The sequence below is a fragment of the Thunnus maccoyii genome, chromosome 13 (genome assembly GCF_910596095.1).
Source record: "Thunnus maccoyii chromosome 13, fThuMac1.1, whole genome shotgun sequence".
NCBI lineage: Eukaryota > Metazoa > Chordata > Actinopteri > Scombriformes > Scombridae > Thunnus > Thunnus maccoyii.
Genome location: NC_056545.1, coordinates 32,007,297 through 32,025,740, shown reverse-complemented (window position 1 = coordinate 32,025,740; position 18,444 = coordinate 32,007,297). Strand labels below are relative to the sequence as shown.

At 39.2% G+C, this 18,444-nt stretch overlaps 1 protein-coding gene across 2 annotated transcripts in view; it reads left to right on the top strand.

Moving 5' to 3' along the window:
• Positions 1-14,144, top strand: part of amot (angiomotin) — a 111,715-nt gene extending 97,571 nt beyond the window's left edge. For both annotated transcript variants that reach the window (XM_042430340.1, XM_042430341.1), the window contains 6 exons: positions 6,481-6,630; positions 7,239-7,435; positions 8,453-8,581; positions 9,153-9,391; positions 9,536-9,790; positions 13,562-14,144. In XM_042430340.1, the coding sequence (XP_042286274.1) occupies positions 6,481-6,630; positions 7,239-7,435; positions 8,453-8,581; positions 9,153-9,391; positions 9,536-9,790; positions 13,562-13,695 (1,104 nt within the window). In that variant the 3' untranslated portion in view covers positions 13,696-14,144. The remainder of the gene's footprint in view (positions 1-6,480; positions 6,631-7,238; positions 7,436-8,452; positions 8,582-9,152; positions 9,392-9,535; positions 9,791-13,561) is intronic.
• The last annotated feature ends 4,300 nt before the right edge of the window (positions 14,145-18,444 follow it).

Sequence of the window (18,444 nt, the reverse complement as noted above, 5' to 3'; positions counted from 1 at the left end):
CACTGTCCAAAGAAAGCATAGCCCTGAGCAAAAGCCAACAGTTCACCACCAACCAGTTCACGTTTATAACAGGTTAACTAACAGACTTTCTGGGGAAAACCTGGGCTGCAGTCGAATAGTCTTTTTTGCTTAGGAAGGTTCCTAGCTGAGAAATGACCCGGAAGTATCAAGTGGCAGCCATGACAAGAGCTGGTTGAATTCTCTAAATGCAAACGAAAGGTGCATCAATGCTTCCTTTCTAATCTCCTTTAGCATAGGGTACACTTTACCATCCTTTACAAGAGGAAAGGAGATAATTCCGTCCCACAATGCCTTGCGGCAGCGAGCAACGCACCATTCACAAACTAAAACAATGAAACCCACATTACACATCCACAGCAGTCCGTTTATCCTCTGTCCAAAGTTGTGTTCAGATTGTTTGATAATAGGATAAACAATTATACAATGCATCATACATTTTTTGTGTGAATTAAAAAACAGAAATTCATGTGTTTTTCCCGTTTTCGTCTTCAGATCGGCAATTGGAATAGAAATTAAACCAAAACCAGAAAACAACTTGTTTTTCGCTTTTATTGCTATATGTATATTATCTGCCCCTACTGCATCTCTACGAGAATACTTTCATTGGCTATGCTTGCTATAGCACAGATATATAGATAGATCGATAGGTAGATAGATAGATAGATAGATAGATAGATAATCAATGAAGTTACACTTCTGTGCCTCGTGCGTAAATGCGCACAGAATTGAATTAAGCTTAATGGGGAAATGCACTTTCTGCTGTGGGGTTGGGGTTGATTGCTGCAGGTATTTAATAATCCTTCCACTGTAGCTCAACCAGGAAACACTGTCAATAAACATGAATGAATATTAGATCCTAACAGGTCCTGTCGGCGTGTCTGGAGATTTGAATAATCAGTGAAGTTACGCTGCTTTTCACTTTTTCTTTCCCTGTACAGTGTTTCCCTGTTGAGCTGGAGAAAATATATATATATATATATATATATATATATATATATATATATATTTTTTTTTTTTTTCTCCAATCAATCTTCCTGAATTAACTTCAACAATTTCTTCATCTAAACCATCAACCCGTCTCTTAGACCCCATCCCTATTAGGCTGCTTAAGGAAGTCTTACCCTTAGTTAGCACTTTTTTACGAGATATGATCAATCTGTCTTAAGTGAAATGCTATGTACCACAGTCCTTTAAAGTAGCTGTAATTAAACCTCTTCTTAATAACCCTACTCTTGATTCAGGCATTTTAGCCAACTATAGACCTATATCTAACCTTCCCTTTCTCTCTAAGATCCTTGAGAAAGTAGTCGCCAATAAGTTGTGTGACTTTCTACATAACAATACTTTATTTGAGAATTTCCAGTCAGGATTTAGAGCGCATCATAGCACAGAGCACACAGCACTGGTGAAAGTTACAAATGACCCCTTGATTGCTTCGGACAAAGGACTTCTTTCTGTACTTGTCTTATTAGTTCTTAGTGCTGCATTTGACGCCATGGACCATCACATCCTATAATAGAGACTGGAACATGTAACTGATATTAAAGGAACAACAGTAAGCTGGTTTAAGTCCTGTTAATCAGACCAGTTTCAGTTTGTACACATTAGTAATGAATCCTCCATGCACACAAAAGTTAGACACAGAGTTCTACAAGGTTCTGTGCTTGGACTAATACTATTCACCTTATATATGCTTTCTTTAGGTAATATTATTCAGAAACACAGGAATTTTCATTGTTATGCAGATGATACCCAAGTATATTCATCAATTAAGCCAGATGAAACCAATTAGCTAACTAAACTCAAATCATGCCTAAAGGACATATAGACATGAATGACCTACAATTTTCTGCTTCTAAACTCAGACAAAACTGAAGTTATTGTGCTTGGCCCTAAACACCTTAGAAACACATTATCTAATGATATAGCTACTCTGGATGGCATTGCCCTGGCCTCCAGCACCACCGTAAGGAATCTGGGATTATCTTTGATCAGGATATGTCCTTCGACTCCCACATAAAACAAATTTCAAGGACTGCCATTTTTCACCTTCATAATATTGTGAAAATCAGACACATCCTGTCTCAAAAAGATGAAGAAAAACTAGTCCACACATTTGTTATTTCTAGGCTGGATTATTGCAGTTCCTTATTATCAGGCTGCCCTAACAAATCCTTTAAGACTCTCCAGCTGGTCCAGAATGCAGTTGCACATGTACTGACAAAAATTAAGAAAAGAGATCATATTTCTCCCATTTATCTTCGCTGCACTGGCTTCCTGAAAAATCCAGAACAGAATTTAATATCCCTCCCCTCACCTACAAAGCTCTTAATGGTCAGGCACCATCATATCTCAAAGACCTCATAGTACGCTATTATTTGTGGTTCCTTGAGTCTCCAAAAGTAGAATGGGAGGCAGAGCCTTCAACTATCAGGCTCCTCTCCTGTGGAACCATCTTTTGGTCTAGGAGGCAGACACCCTCTCTATGTTTAAACCTGCAGTGCAGAACTTTTACATATAAATGAACGTCTGGTCATAGTTTCTAATGCTGGTAGAGATTGTTCACAGTGACTCTCAACTACCCTCATAATAACTTCATGGAGACAGAATTTTAAAATTCATACATCAGAATGAAATAGAAACAACATTTTAAACATCTGAATTAAAGGTACAAATACAACAAAAGCACAAAGAGACAGAATAAAGAGCAATGTAAGTAGTAGTATTGTTATAATGATATTTCCTGTGGAATACTTAAATATTTTTTGTAAGAGGTGGGGCACTGCAGTAATCTAAGTAAGATGTAATAAAAGCATAGATGATGCTGCTTTACAGATAAAGATCAAATCAGAAAAGTTTCAAAACAAGGTTGTAGTACTGATTTCACATCAGTCAAAAATGTTGAACATTTGTTATGAAAAATGATGCAAAGATTTGAGGGTTTTGTATTTTTGGGAATTTTCATGCCTTTATTAGAGATTTTGACAGTCGGTCTGGTCTGATGTTGGCCTGCTATCTGGCACCTATGTCTCCTCATAGTCTGCTCATCTTTCTGTTTGACTTTGTGGATGTGCTGTCATGTCCCCTGCTGCCTGTGGAGGGTGTGTGTAACTGAAGCACAGGATAAACTGACTGCTCTCAATTTCAGCATCGTTTTTCCTCATAGTTTTCTTCATAGCCTTCTTAGTTGGGGAAAATTAAGTGTTTGGTACATGGGTCTTACCATACACTAAATCTACAAGGGAGATTTTTGATATTGGTGCAGATGGCACATACTCACGACACTTGCCAATCACATACATGCAAGCGCATATCCATTCAAGTTACTTTGTAACTTTGTAACTTGAATGCTGTCAAAAACCATTTACGCTGGAATAGTCCATTTGCTATATTATAAACTTCAATGTGTAAACTAGTGAAACAATGTATTTAAGTGGTTTTATGAAATATGTGCAGGTTTCAAAATTGATTTAAATACAGTCACTCCACTGTTACAACTGTCCCAGTGTACAAGGACAGTTGTAACACATGCCAGGGACGGTTGTAACATGTCTGAAATATACATAATTAATCAATGAAATACTCAACCAAAAGCCATCAAATTATAATGCAAGAAAATTATTTAATGGGTAGAACACACATCCTCAAAAAGGTTTAAACATGAAATCAAAATGAATTAGTTTGAGGACATTCAGTACAGGGTCACATGACAAATGCCATATGATTTGGCCACTGCCCTGACTGATTTATCCTGTTTTATGCCACCTGAAGCCCTCTCCAGCAAAGGAAATGGGACTCCCCTGTCTGTCGTCCTCTTTCTGATATTTAGCATGCTGTAAGCAAACACATGTTTCCACTGACTAGTGGCATGCAACTGATTATCATTGACTTAGCATGTAATTTTATGACATTTTACTTGATATTACTTGATATTATTTGATTTGCTATCTATCCATCCATCCATCCATCCATCCATCCATCCATCCAGTGTATGTAGACCTTTTATAAATGAAACTTGGTTTAGGGATGGTTGTAATAAGCAGTATCACCTGCCATGCTTTCACCTCATGTGAACTAGCTTGACTGCTGGTTTGACAAATGTTAGCCATTTCTGTTTTTAGCTTACAAACAGTGATTCTAATGATACTTGTTTGGATTCCTAGACATTTGATTTCAGGACAGCATCCAAAAAAATACATCTAATAGAAAAGTTAAATTTTTACCTCACAAAAACACTTTTGCTGGTAAGTTTCAAATGTGGCTTTTTTGTAAGCAAGAAGACAATCTAAGTGAGCATGTGTAGAGTGAGTGTAATCACTGCAGCTTGTTTCTGATTGGAGGAATTCAAGGTGTTACAACTGTCCCATGTTACAACTGTCCCTGGTCTCCCCTATTTCTATTGTTTACCTCCTTTCTTTCTTTCTTTTCTCACTTTCTTCCTTAATAGTGATGGTTTTTCCATTTCTTTTTTCTCTTTCTTTCATCTTCTGTTCCTTCTCCCTCCATCCCTCCTTCTTTTCCTCTTTCCCCCTTCTCTCAAACATAATATCCTTTATTCTTCTTTCAGCCCCTTCTCCATCTCCTTCCCACTCTTTTCATCTTCTTCCCCCCCATTACTCTCTTCTCACCTCTCCTCCCAGCATCCCTCTATCATGGATCGTCCAGCCCAGCTGCTGGTAGCTGAGTGTCAGCTAGTTTGGTAGAGATCCAGGAAGAGGGGGCATAACTGAGGTCCATAACAGGACAGGAAACAGGCTGGAGCTAGCCTCTGACACACAATGCCTGCTTGTTATCAGAACAAAAGAACTGCAAGCTTTCTATTGCTCCATCATCCTCTCTACAAAATTAAAAGAGCCCTCAGATTCTTGGCGCTCAGCCTGCCTTCTCTCCACTCTGTTTTCCTCTCTGCTTTTCTTCCCAATTTTCTTTTCCTACTTTTGCAAAGAGTCATTCCAATCTAAATCAGTCTATTTAGCAAAGACTGCAGTTCAGAGAGGTTGGAGAGACTTTCAGGACACAAAGTCTGGATTATGTGCCGTGAACTTGAGAGTGTCTTCTGTTCCTCATTACCTGCTCACAGTTGTATATGTTTTGACACTCAACAATGTAATGATGCTGTGTTACTGCACATCCAAAAACATGTCATGTCATCATGGCATATAAGCAAAAAGTGTAGCAGAAGTCCTCAGTCCATAACTATATATGGACTGAGGACTACTCAAAATGAGGCAGAATATTTTACGGTTAATACTGACCTTAATTAAAGTTAGTTAGTTCCATGTAGTTCTCCAATTTATAGGACTACAATCTCTCTTTGCATATCTATCAAAATGTATGGCAGTACAACATATACTACAATATAATCTCAAATATAATCTTTGTGATGAGCAAATATATGCCGATAATATTATCCTGCCCAGAAATCAGTCAGGCTCTAGTGTGTAAATGTAATATTCCTTGTTTTTCACGTAATCATGCTGAAATTATTAACAAGCTTACTTGTTACGCAACAACATGAAGTTGCGTTTATGTTCCTGCTGTATCAAAAATTTCACTAAAGTAAAAATCATTTTCTCTGTTGTCTTGGTTCCCCCTGTACTATTCTTTTTGGGTATTTGCTGCATTGAAATCAGTTTTGACCAGATTTGGTCAAGAACTGAAACAAATCAAAGTAGACAATAAGCCCTCTGCTTGTGAAACAGATTTCTGCTGAACCACTATGACTCAGGGTCCTCTGTCGTGGACTCCTCAAAGCTTCTTGGTGTGTAGCAAATTTACCATCTTCAACAGTCAAATAACCCCACACACCTCAATTTATGATTCTCATTACCAGGGATTGAATTATTTTTGTACATTTTGGCTACTGTGGGTAGAGGGGGTCGTCCACTAATCGCAGGGTTGGTGATTCCATCCCTTGCTCCATCTGTCCATGTGTTGAAGTGTCCTTGAGCAAGACCCCGAACCCCAAGTTGCTTCTGATGGTCGGGCGAGCACCTTGCATAGCATTGGTGTGTGAGTGGGTGAATGAGAGACAAAAACTGTAAAACGCTTTGTCTTTTAAGGTAGAAAAGTGCTATACAAGTGCAGCCCATTTACCGCTTTTTTAGTCCATGCAGCCACCCAGTCATACATATTGTACAGCCTACACAACAGCACAGTGATGGGCATCTCTGGTAACACTTTATTGTCATTTCCAGGTTAAAATTCTATGTTTGTGATAGTGCTTTATGAAGACCCTGGTGTGTTTGATGTAAAGTTGGCTGCCTGGCCCTGTATAAATGTGAATTAGCACAGCAGAGTTACCATTATGTAAATATTGCTTTCTCTCCAACCGGTCAAGGCAGATGCCCACCTAGAGCCCAGTTCTGCTTGAGGTTGTAAGTCTAAATGTAAGTCTATATAAATACCCCAAAAGTGACTTTAGTAAACCTGAGTGTGTGTGTTTGTGTGTGTGTGCAGCTGAAGAAGAAGCAGGTTTACGTGGAGAAGGTGGAGAGGATGCAGCAGGCACTGGCGCAGCTCCAGGCGGCATGTGAGAAGAGAGAACAACTCGAGCACAGACTCCGTACAAGACTGGAGAGAGAGCTGGAGTCGCTACGCATGCAGCAGGTAACACACCAAGCCTATGCTGCTTGACAGTCATTAGACTATCAGTGACTGAAGACATCATCAGAAAGTGACGATGCCCCTACCTATTTTAATATTATTCATTTATTTAAGAGGCGATGGGGCAAAATGTATTTATGAATTGTATACAGATTTAGAACTCTGAGTTCTGAATGTTTTACATTTGGAAGTAGAGAATAATATAGCCCATCCAGAGCTGCTATGAAGGCTGGGTACACCTCCTGTTTTTGTGTCTGTTCATTCTTTTGTTTTCTGTCACATTAGACAGACTAGTTTTGTTTTCATTGTCTTTAACTGTTATTTGTACCTCTGTGTTTTCTGTGTAGGTTGTTAACCATGTTAAGTGTTGTTACTAGAAAATATATCCAAATAGAATGCTAAGCAGGTGTAATGTTTTCCATAACCACTATTTTAATCCGTCATCTTATTTTTTATTGGGAGCCTTCTTGCTCCCTCTTTTACTATGTCATGTTGCTATAACCTAAAATTACTACAATTGGGAGGTAATATAAGTGACAAGCCAGGAACATTTCGTTTTGAATCAAGTCAAACAAGAGAGTCCCCCCCCCCCCCCCCTTTGTTTCTCCCAGCGCCAGGGAGCTTCTCAAAGCAGTGGTGCAGTCCCTTCAGAGTACAATGCCACAGCATTAATGGAACACCTGAGGGAGAAGGAGGAGCGCATTCTGGCACTTGAGGCTGACATGACCAAATGGGAGCAGAAATATTTGGAGGAGAGTGTGATGAGGCAGTTTGCCCTGGATGCTGCTGCCTCTGTTGCCACTCAGAGGTACATGTGCATAAGAGTTATTGACATTTCATTTTTTTAAGCTATCGATTCAGACACTGACATCTCTGATCTTCATAAGCTAATGTCAAATTACAGCATTTGCAAATGAATGTCTTCTCTGGTTCTTGTTCTGGTTGCTGAAGATTCATTACAATCAGACAATAAGGCTGCAGTATTTGAGACATAAAGCCTAGCTCTCTGAAGGAAGCTTTGTAGTTGGGAGTCTGGGTTTACTGCTTGCAACCATTTTTTTTTTAATTCAAATTTGAGTAATGGAATGTAGCCTGAAAAGAGTCTAGCAAACAGCAGCCAGAGTAGCAGCAAACAGCTCAGCTAAGCATGATCTGCTAAGACACCTGTCAATCAAACCTGGTCCCTTAAAGGAAAAGTAGAAGGGAAATTAGCTATTAAAGCTATAATATGTAACTATTCTGCATTAAAATGTCTAAAAACTAGACCTATGTTATATATTTTGTTGAGTTGTGTACATTATCCCAAATGTTTTCAACAATTTTCAAACCCAGAGAAATCAGTAATTTTAATTAAGGTAACGGTCCATTTCGTTCAGTTGCCTGTCAATGGTGTCATACCCCTCTACAAAAGAGCATATGCGCACAAGATGCATGTGTGTGCTTGTTCGGCACAATTGCACCTACCAAAGAGTATATGCATACGAGATAATACGTTGGTGTTGTGGTTGTCTGCAAGAAACTGTCATAAATTGACTTTTATTCCATTTTAAGCCACATTTTCATGATAAACTTTTTAGATCCTGGTTGTTTTTAACTATATCTTTTAATCGGAGGAAGGATTTTAGTTATTGGACATCTGGATCTTAAGTTATCAGAGAAACAAGCTGACCAAATGTTAGCAGCAGCTCAGCTAGCAGCCCCTCAGATGTCCTGTGCCAGCCAAACAACTCCCATGATCCCACACTACTTCACAACGTCATCAAACTCTGTCTTTTGTTATTGTTTTTATTGAGAGACCCCTAGACCTAGACCCCCTCTTTTGCAGGGATACATCTGCAGCAGTGATAAGCCACTCTCCCAGCAGCAGCTACGACACGTCAGTGGAGGCACGAATCCAGAAGGAAGAAGAGGAGATTCTCATGGCTAACCGGCGCTGTCTAGACATGGAAAGCAGGTATAGCACACTCCACATGCAGCCTTCCTGGTACCTTCCATGTAAATATTTGTATTTATTTATTGATTGGGACAGTGTGCAGTTTTAAACATAAAAGATGAACTGCAACAGAGTTAGCTCAAAGCTTATTTGCATCCGCAGTCCCCCACAATCAAAACAAACAACAGCACAACAAACAGTACAAAGCAAAACACACACAGAACACACCATACACAATACTAAATACAAAGCTACACACAACAGCACATCACATACTCCCAAAATGTCAATTAGAAATTAATAATGTAAACTTGTCAAATTAAAAGCAAGACTACCTGCGCTAATGAGAAGACCATAGATAAAGTTTAGACTCAGTGGTCACACAGCTGATTGGTCTTAAGTAGATACATTCAAGGTAATTTGGCCTTGAATGTATTGATTGAACTACAGTTCTTCATATCATCAGGTAGGACATTCCATTATATTTTTTAGACAAAATTAACCGAATTGCAGGTGTAAAAGTGCCAGTGTAGCTCTCAGGGTCTCGCTGTCCTGCAGTAACTGTGGCTTCCTCTTGTTATACCTTACCCAGGATAAAGAATCTCCATGCTCAGATCATAGAGAAGGATGCCATGATCAAGGTGCTCCATCAGCGCTCCAGAAAGGAACCCATCAAGTCAGATGCGCCACCTGCCATGAGGTCCTCTAAGTCCCTAATGTCTATCTCCAACACTGGATCTGGTGGTTCAGGACTGCTTTCTCACAGCCTGGGACTCAGTAGCTCGCCCATCACTGAAGAGCGCAAGGACACGAGCTGGAAGGGGAGCCTGGGTAAAAACCAGCAGCAGCCTTATGCCTGCTAACTGTTTTTTTAACCATGTCATACTTTCAAGAACAGCAGAAACTATACTGAGTGTGAGAACCAGAGCTAGAGAGTCACTTGAAGTAAAGATTGTTCTCTTCTCATTCCTCCAGGGGTTCTGCTGGGTCCAGAGTTTCGCACAGAGTCTCTCAGAACAGAGTCAATCTCATCATCCCCCTCCCCGGTGCTTCCTTCCACCCCGATGACAGCAGGCCACTCAAAGACGGGCAGCAGGGACAGCTGCACACAGACTGAGAAGGGCCAGAGTCAGGACACCAGCAAGCCCAGCACCCCAGCCCTGCAGAGCATGACGCTGCCCGCCCGCCTCTCCAGCCCCAGCCCTGTCTACATCCCTGACCGCATAGCAGGTCAGCACACACTTAATCCTCAATTCTGATTTTTTAGTCTTTTTGTAGTCTTTAGATCTTTTTGTGTTGTGTCACATTCATGTTTGTAAGTGACATGTGTGAACACTGCTGAGGTCCTAAACTGATTTAACTGACATGTGAGCCGCTTGCATACAACAACAATGACGTAATTTGTGTGACGGTCAAATCATAAACATGGATGACGTGTTGTAGAAGTTGGCAGACAATGTAGATGATAAGGGTTGAGGATGAGAAGGAGGAAGATACATGTTTATATTTCCCAGGCTGTGAGGAGCCGACACTAGAAACAAAGCTTTCTGGAGCAGTGAATCATATGAAGCAATTGTGTTGAAAATGGTTCACTGTTTCAAAGCATTTGATACACTCAAAATGGCGATGTCTGTTGGGCAACTTTGACATGGTAAGGATTCGGGACAAGACGTCATGAAACAGGCAACATATAAGTAAACTCACTGCTGTCATCTGTTTGTTTTGTCATATTTTATTTAACAAAGGTTATTTACCAAAAACTGTCTCATGTCTCAATGCGTGGATGTACAGATATATATGGAGATAATTAGTCATTTTTTAATAAGGTTTACTACTTTTATAAACTCTTTGATGAATTAGGGACAGTAAGCTCTGTCACAGATTTATATTATAACTGGCTTTAAGCAGTGACATGAAATAAAGAAATAAAACTGATTGTTCTACAATGATACTATAGTGTTTAAGGATATGCTTGTGCAACTAGGAAAGTGATTGTGCTAATGAAAAAAGAAAATAAAAAACACGTGGGGGATATTGATGTATATATGCAGGGGGTTCAAAGATTTTCATTAAAAAACAGAATAACGTGTTGGTTGGTGTGTCTATCTACAGTACAAGTATGTGTGTGTATTTATGTCTGTCTATTCTATACTACATATCTAATCTAATACTACTCTTACTTTAATTAAATTGTCCCTGGCTGTCTCTCAATGAAAATTTGGCATATACAAAAATCTCCTCCACTCCACTCAAAAAACCCCACAAATTTTGGAGGGATTCTGCCCACTTTTGAACATTATGGGAGATTGACAAGCGCCCATTCCGCGCTCAACCCATATGATTCAACCAACCCAGTTCAGAGTTTAACCAACACACTCACAGTCTCGCACACGCTCACAACGTGCTCCCGATTTGTGTGACATAACGAAGCTTAATTTGGGATGGTCAGGTGATTTTTGTTGTGGTGAAGTGAGGAGTCGATACATCTTGCCACGATACTTTTGCTTTGAAAGGTCGATACAGTGTTGAGTAGTCTGCTTCGATTTTGACATCACTAGCCGACACTGAATGATGATGACAGGCAATATGCGCAGAGGAGTGAGACGTTGACAAGTGAAGAAGTGAAACAAAAAAACATATGAATTCCAATCTGACCATTCTGATAGTGGTCGCATAGCCACTGGGATCAGATGTGAATCAGATCTAGGACCACATATGCAAGTGGCCCAGATCAGCATGTAATATGAATGTAACCTAAGTTTTCCCCAAAGGGTTTGTGGAAAGTGAGTGAGACCACATCATTTGTCCATGTTACACTTAAATGTATTTCTTGCCATACTTGTCATTTGTTTGTTTAGCCAGTAGAACATCTCTTTCTGTAGCATTGCTTTCAAATACTGTCCCTGTTTTTTATGTTTAGTGTTGTTTTGTTATATTTACATCTGCATTTCTGGTTTAATCCAGATTTAAGGCCTTGGTTTCTTTAGTTATAGGTTAGCTTGTTTTGTTACTTACCAGACCCATCATGCTCCCCAGGAGACAAAAGGGGGAGGCACCCAACCACTTCCTGCTTTTAAGCTTTTACTGACATCACTAGTGATGCCATGGGTTGGACCAGCTATGGGGGGATTTTTTTGTATTTAGTTAAAAGTTAGGTTTAATATTTATTTTAATTGTACTTATTTTGGCTTATGGTGAGGACTATCTTGTGGATAAAGCCTGTAAACAATGTTAACTGATACAAGTGACATTGTTGTTTACCTGTTATAGGTGGGAAACTGAAACATCCCTGTGAGAAATATGGTCCTACCTAGATAGACTGGAGGGGGAGAGTTGTTCGTTTGGGAGAGAGGAGAAAGGAGAGAGGATATCAATGTAGGTGTAGCAATCAGATCCCAATGCATTCTCAATAGGGAAGCAACTAACTAATTTTCAGTATCAATCTATGTGCCGAGCATTTTCTAGATGAATGGTTTAGTTCGTAAACTGTCTGTAACCTGTCAACAGTCTAAAACCCAAAGATATTTAATTTACAATGATATGAAAGAGACAAATCCTCAAATTGGAAGGAGTGGAACCACAGAATGATAAGCATTTTTACTTAATATAGTGCCCTTTTTTTCTAACAGTCTGCAGTGAAGAATCACACCAAGACTTTGATCAAAAGCTCCTCTGTGCTACATTTACTGAGAATTTTTTGACTCATGAGTCAACGTTTAAGACCATTTCTTACCAGTTATGTACACACTGACACAGGTCCAGAATCTTTAAATGGGCTCTTTTTCACAAGTTAACACAGTTCCCCAGGGTCTTAATATAAAATGTATCGGACATGCTTTGGTCAAAATACCATAAAGATCAAGCACCACAGCAGCCTTCTCATCCTGTCTAAACAGCCCTGTTCAGAACAGTCAGTTTAAGTGTAAACAAACTTAGATTTTGTTGTGTTTTAATTGCAATACACTGATTACAAGGATGCCAAAATAACTACATCATGATGTTGATTTGTAAAAAGCCTGAATTCATCCTTTTTCAGGTCTGTCCGAAAGATGACAACCAAACAACTTTTAAAATGCTTGTTTTTTGAATGGAGTTCAGATCGATCAGAGCTATGCTAACATTGTAGCTGCTACATCCACACTCAAAATCACGTCATCTAAAGGCATAAATACAGCAGTGACATTATTGTTTATACACACAGATATCTACTTACTGTGTAACTTTAAAATTATATAAACTCACTGGCATTTAAGATGTTTATTATTGATAACAGCAGCAGAGGTGGGGTGTGACTCCAGTGTTAGCTCTGGCTAGGTTGAGAAGCAAGATTGAAGATAAATCCACTTAATACCAAAAGTTTAAAAAACAAACTCCTCGCACCGGTAAACCGCTCAGGATCAGAGCAAAATCAGGTTTTTATTCCTCCAGAGGATGAGACAGCAGCAGCAGCAGTGACACAGCTCTCTCCTGCAGAGCTCGTCAGCAAGCAGCAGCTCTGTCCCCCTGTCCAGCCGGCGATATGCGCAAGTTTTTCACCCTTTGCTTGATTTAGCTTAGCTTCGCATGTGATGTACGATGGGGGTATCAAATCTGAATGGCTTGTTGAATCACAAGAGTACAGGGCACACCAGCCCATAACAAAACTGACTGGGTGGTCTTATTTCACAGCTTCTGTGTTAGTCGGCACATCAGAGACCCAAACAGATATGCACAAGCACTGAAAAAAGGAGTTTTTCATAATATGGCCCCTTTAACTGGTCATGCTGTAATGAACCAGGGCAATTATATCAGATGTATTAAATAAGCAAGCAGTTAGTTTTATATTGATTATGACTGAGGTAAATGTGACAATGAATTGTGAAACATGGTAGATTTGAGGACATATGGTCTGGCCCTTACACCTGACATCTCTAAATAATTTTTTACAATTTGATTATATCAGAAATGGTGACTGGCCATTTTTTAAAAATCTTTTGACTAATTTCCATGTTCTTTGTGTAGACGTCCCACTGTTTCACAGCAGCACCTTGGAGCGGAGGGTCCCGGTCCAGTCCCATCTACAGCCACAGCTGCCATCCCCAGCCCCACCCACCCAACAGGAAGTGGACAACGACATGGTGGAGATCCTCATCTGACCCCATGACCTCGGAAAAAACCATCATCCAAATGATTGACTGGATGGCAGCTCCGTTGGAACAAACACAGAGACAGACTTGGAGGATGAGCTGGGGTGACAGACCCGCACACAGACCTTTTCATACTCTTATGTTTACATGTGCATTCATTCAAACACTTCCAGCATGACTGGAGTTTCCACATTTCCTTCATTCTTTCACTGAATCACTGTTTATCATCTTAGGAAACCTAGAAATAAGAAGCAATAAGCAGAAGTGTAGTGTCCCTCCCTGCCTCGTCTTAGCTATTGTAGTTTTTCTAAATAGGTGTTAATATGAAGTAGGGCTGCAATTTAAGATTATTGTATTACTGATGCTTCCTCTGATTATTTCTTTGATTAATCAATTAATAGTTTCGTCTTTAAAACATTCAAAAAATGTGAATAATGCCCATCACAATTTCCCAGAGCCCAATGACATCATCAAATGTCTTGTTTAGTACTACCAGCAGTCCAATACCCAAAGATATTCAATTTAATTAATAATTCTTAAAATTGAGATCCTTGAACCATCAAATATTTGAAGATTGGTGCTTCGATTCCCGGCTCCTTCAGTCAGCATGTCGAAGTGTCCTTGGGCAAAATACTGAACCCCAAATTGCTCCTGATGGCTGTGCCATTAGTGTGTCAATGTGTATGAATGATTAGGTTCCCTCAGATGGGCAGGTTGGGAGCCTGCATGGTAGCCCCTGTATCCATTCAGTGTATGAATGTGTGTGAATAGGTGAATGTGACTTGTAGTGTAAAACGTGCTTTGAGTGGTCGGAAGACTAGAAAGGCGCTATACAAGTATAGTCCATTTACTATGATCATTTATGATTATCAAAATAGTTGCCAATTAGTTTTCTGTCAATCGATTAATGGACTAATCGTTGCAGCTCTAATAATGGAGACTGGACCTGAAAAATGTTGATAGCCTCATATTTATAATCTGATGGCGTTTGCGCTTTCTTGGTCACAATGACTATGAGAGATTTAACTTTGACAACTAATGTTTGAAGTTGAATGGAAGTTATCAAGCTCAAGAGGTTTGACAAAACTTAGTTTAAAAATTTTCAGTCATGTGTGCTGATAAACTTGACACATAAATTAAATATCTAAAAAGGAAGGGGCAAAGCTGAAATTTAAAATTCAACATAGAGAGATTACACATCCACACATGTATTTTTAAGTTAGATTTAAAGTGAAGGATTTCTCTCTTTGTCATTCTTAGTGTTGTATGGCTGGCTGTGGTCAGTGACTAAAGCTTTGTTCAAATGCACTACTTTTTGACCCAGGGAGTTTAGTGTCATTATCACTGTGTGTACAGACTAGTAGTGACTACATTACTAACTGCACCAGTGGCATTTCAGCAGATTTGTTAACATTTGCAAAACTTAGCAGCTTAGCATTAGCAGCATTTTCTTCCTTGTCAACATGCAAACAAATGATTAATGGTGAAAAACTGGCCTTTTACAAGGATTTCATTGTAAGAGAAAGCAGCTTGTTACTTGGACACGAGATGAGGATCTGTAAACTCTCCTGTACAGTGTTGCTGGAGGCTGGTTAGCTCCGTTGGACCAAATGTATTGGCTACCTTTTTGTTGCATTTATTGCACTACTTATATTTTATGTTTCTTTTTTGCTATATTATTTTAACACATCTGACATTAGGTATTGTATTTATATGTAATAAGTATTGTTTTTTTACCATAGACATGGCACTTGGATAATCAAAAGTGGTATAAACTATAAAACATTCTTAATCATGTAAATAGGGTATCTACATTGTGTTTGTTCTGTAACCGCCTGTACTTTGTACTGTGGAAGGATCTGAGAGCTGAGCCTTTCAGTTGTGTTACATTCCCAGAGCCATTGAATTAGTGAGTTGCCTTTTTGATAGCAGACTTGCTTTGCTCCATGGTTGGTGAAAAATAACCAGCATCTCAATAGCCCTGTATGGACCTCGGTAACAAGAGGGGAGTGAAAGTCAGACAGTTCTGTCTGCTCCCTGCATGACCCCACTGGTTGGGGTTACTCTCAGATAGCAGAGTCTCTTAAGGAGGGGGTGTGGAGCTCTTGGGATTTGTAGGGGGAGTTAGTGACAGTGAAGTTGCTTGCATGTTCTTTGGCTAAATGATGGTTAGTGGCCTAATTCTGTTCAGTCAGGGTGTGTTTCCTTAAGAGCCCATTATGATTCAAGATTTGCAAGTTAAGCACATGTTAGTGTTGCAGGAAAAACTAATAAAGTAGCTTGGGGAGTTGATGTGCACTGATGTGCCTTCAATGCAGCTAGGGCTTTTCTCCTCTTGTTTAACTTTATTTATTTCTAGTCCAGGCGTGACTGACTGTTTTCTTGTTTATTTCCTCATCATTGAGCATTTCACTTCCAATGCTTGAAGAACAAAGTGGATGGGATTCATCTTTTAGTATGATGCAGATCATGTCACAAAATTGACATATTGGCATATTGTGAAGATATAAATTTTCAGGCACTTGTATTGCCATATCTACCATCTATCTGACATGGATGGATACAAACATAAAAAACCCTTGGAAAAGTATTGGCAGGCACCATTTGACTGATCTGGGCCTCAAATTGTCATGAGTTTGATCCACTTAGATTCATGGTTGAGTGCTGATACAGCAAAAAGGGCACTGCTCAACAGTCACTGGCAAATGTTGATCAAGAGTTCCAGTAAGTGATCAGTAAATGGCAAATGCATCAATCAACTAAATTTGTTTTTCCATCATCTTATTAATGATCATTTTGGTAAGTTATCAGGTAAGGATGATGTTGCATTACTTCACACTATGTGTAGCGGAGTGTTTGGTATTGACTGTTAATGTCTTCCATTGCATTAGAAGTAACCTCTAATCCTCCTTTCTCCATCTTTCCTAAAAGGAAACAAAACAGATTGGTATTCATCTTTGTAGACAAAATCCTTGTGTAAACTCAACAAAAGCTCAACAAGTATCATATGTTCAGTCTAAATTCAGGTGAAATAATTTTTATGTGGGCTGAGGTCATTCCTCCACTTTCAGCAATCATTTCGTTATTGGCTCGTCACACCTCAGTAAAACTAACCGTATAGTTTAATTGGGTGATGCTGATTCAAGCTGTAGCAGCAATACAAAAAACCTCAACTTTTAAATCAAGCCACATGAATAGCTCAGCCTTTAGTTAAATATTACATTTGCAGTGAGGTTAATGTAGTTAAATGAAAGACATCCACTGAAAACCAAAAATGTGGGACCAAAGAAGCTCACTGAGGCTAACTGATGTTGATATTGCAGAGGGTCAGTATGATCATTTCACAGAACTTCATCAGGAATGCACTGATATGTTGTAACTGTACATACCTGACGTTTTAGTGGGGATAAGGACTTAGACCACTACTTAACCTCGTTAGCCAAAATGAATGGTGTCATCTGTACTTCAGAAATCTATAATCCTTGTGTGAAATCTTTTGAAAATTAAGTCACCTTCCTTTCTGGCATAGAACACGCAGAACTCTGTTTATAGCTGCCAACACATTTTAGTCCACTGTTGTGCTGGTGTCCAGTACCATGTTAGTATTGGTGGATCCCTAAACAGAAATACATCCTGGTCGATGTAAATATCTGTCACTGGTTCTGATGAGTTCTTCATGGCTATGTGAAAGTGTCATGTAACTGAATGCAAAAAGCACACTGCCAGTGTTAATATGTCCACTGTTTTTTTTGCCATCACCAGCACATTATTAAGTGTCCTTTCTGCTGGTATTGTAAAATATCTGTGAGCATTGTCATGTGTCTCAATCGACTCAGATGAAATCTTGAAGACAATGGACCCTGTGGGAAGTGTAAGGCTGTCAGGTGGGATCACTGCAGGTTTCTGATGGTAAACTGCAACCTTCACAAAGTCATTCACTGCTTTATTTTCAGATTGACTGCAGTCAATTTTGGATTAGACCATATGAGCCATTCCCTTCACATAAAAATAAATACAGATATTTAGCAAAAAGTGATTTATATTTTATCTATGTTGGCAGCATTCCCATCCAGCCATGAAACAAACAGAGAGTTTTCATGTGACTGATATTTTGAGTAGGAGCATTTGTTAATCACAAGACCAGAACATTTCAAAATAAAAAAGATCTTCTTTTCTTCTTCTTTTGGTTTCAGAGGATGAAATGCCAAATGCTGAAAGGGTGCTCAGTTAGGATTAATTGAGTTCTGTAACATTTTATTGAAATGCAATGTTGTCTAACGCTGGGAATTTAAAATATAGTTTGGACACACTTTCTCATTCGGGTGAATGGGAAGGTGTGTCTTAACTTTTGACTGATACTGTAGTCTTATTCGTGACAGTGTATGGCTGCAAATAACGACTCACACTCTAAGAAACATCGCAGAATGAGCTTGGAAATATCTTGGTCTCAAATCTCTGGTTTGAGAGAGGACTTAGAAAACTGGCATATAGTCACATTAGAGAAGTTGAAACCAGTGGATATGTGGCATTTATGCTTATAAATATGAATGGAGCACCTGATCAATTATCATAATGGTTACCGGTCTATCAATGAATAATTTCAGCTCTACTACAGTGTGGAAAACAGAAGACACTTGAAAATTCTTGTAGGTAAAGAAATGTTAGGAAAGAGATCATATGAGCACTTAAATGAACTGCTTTATGACACACCGCCACACTGTCTGTCTTAAAATGTTTTTGAATCAAGAGCGTCCATGT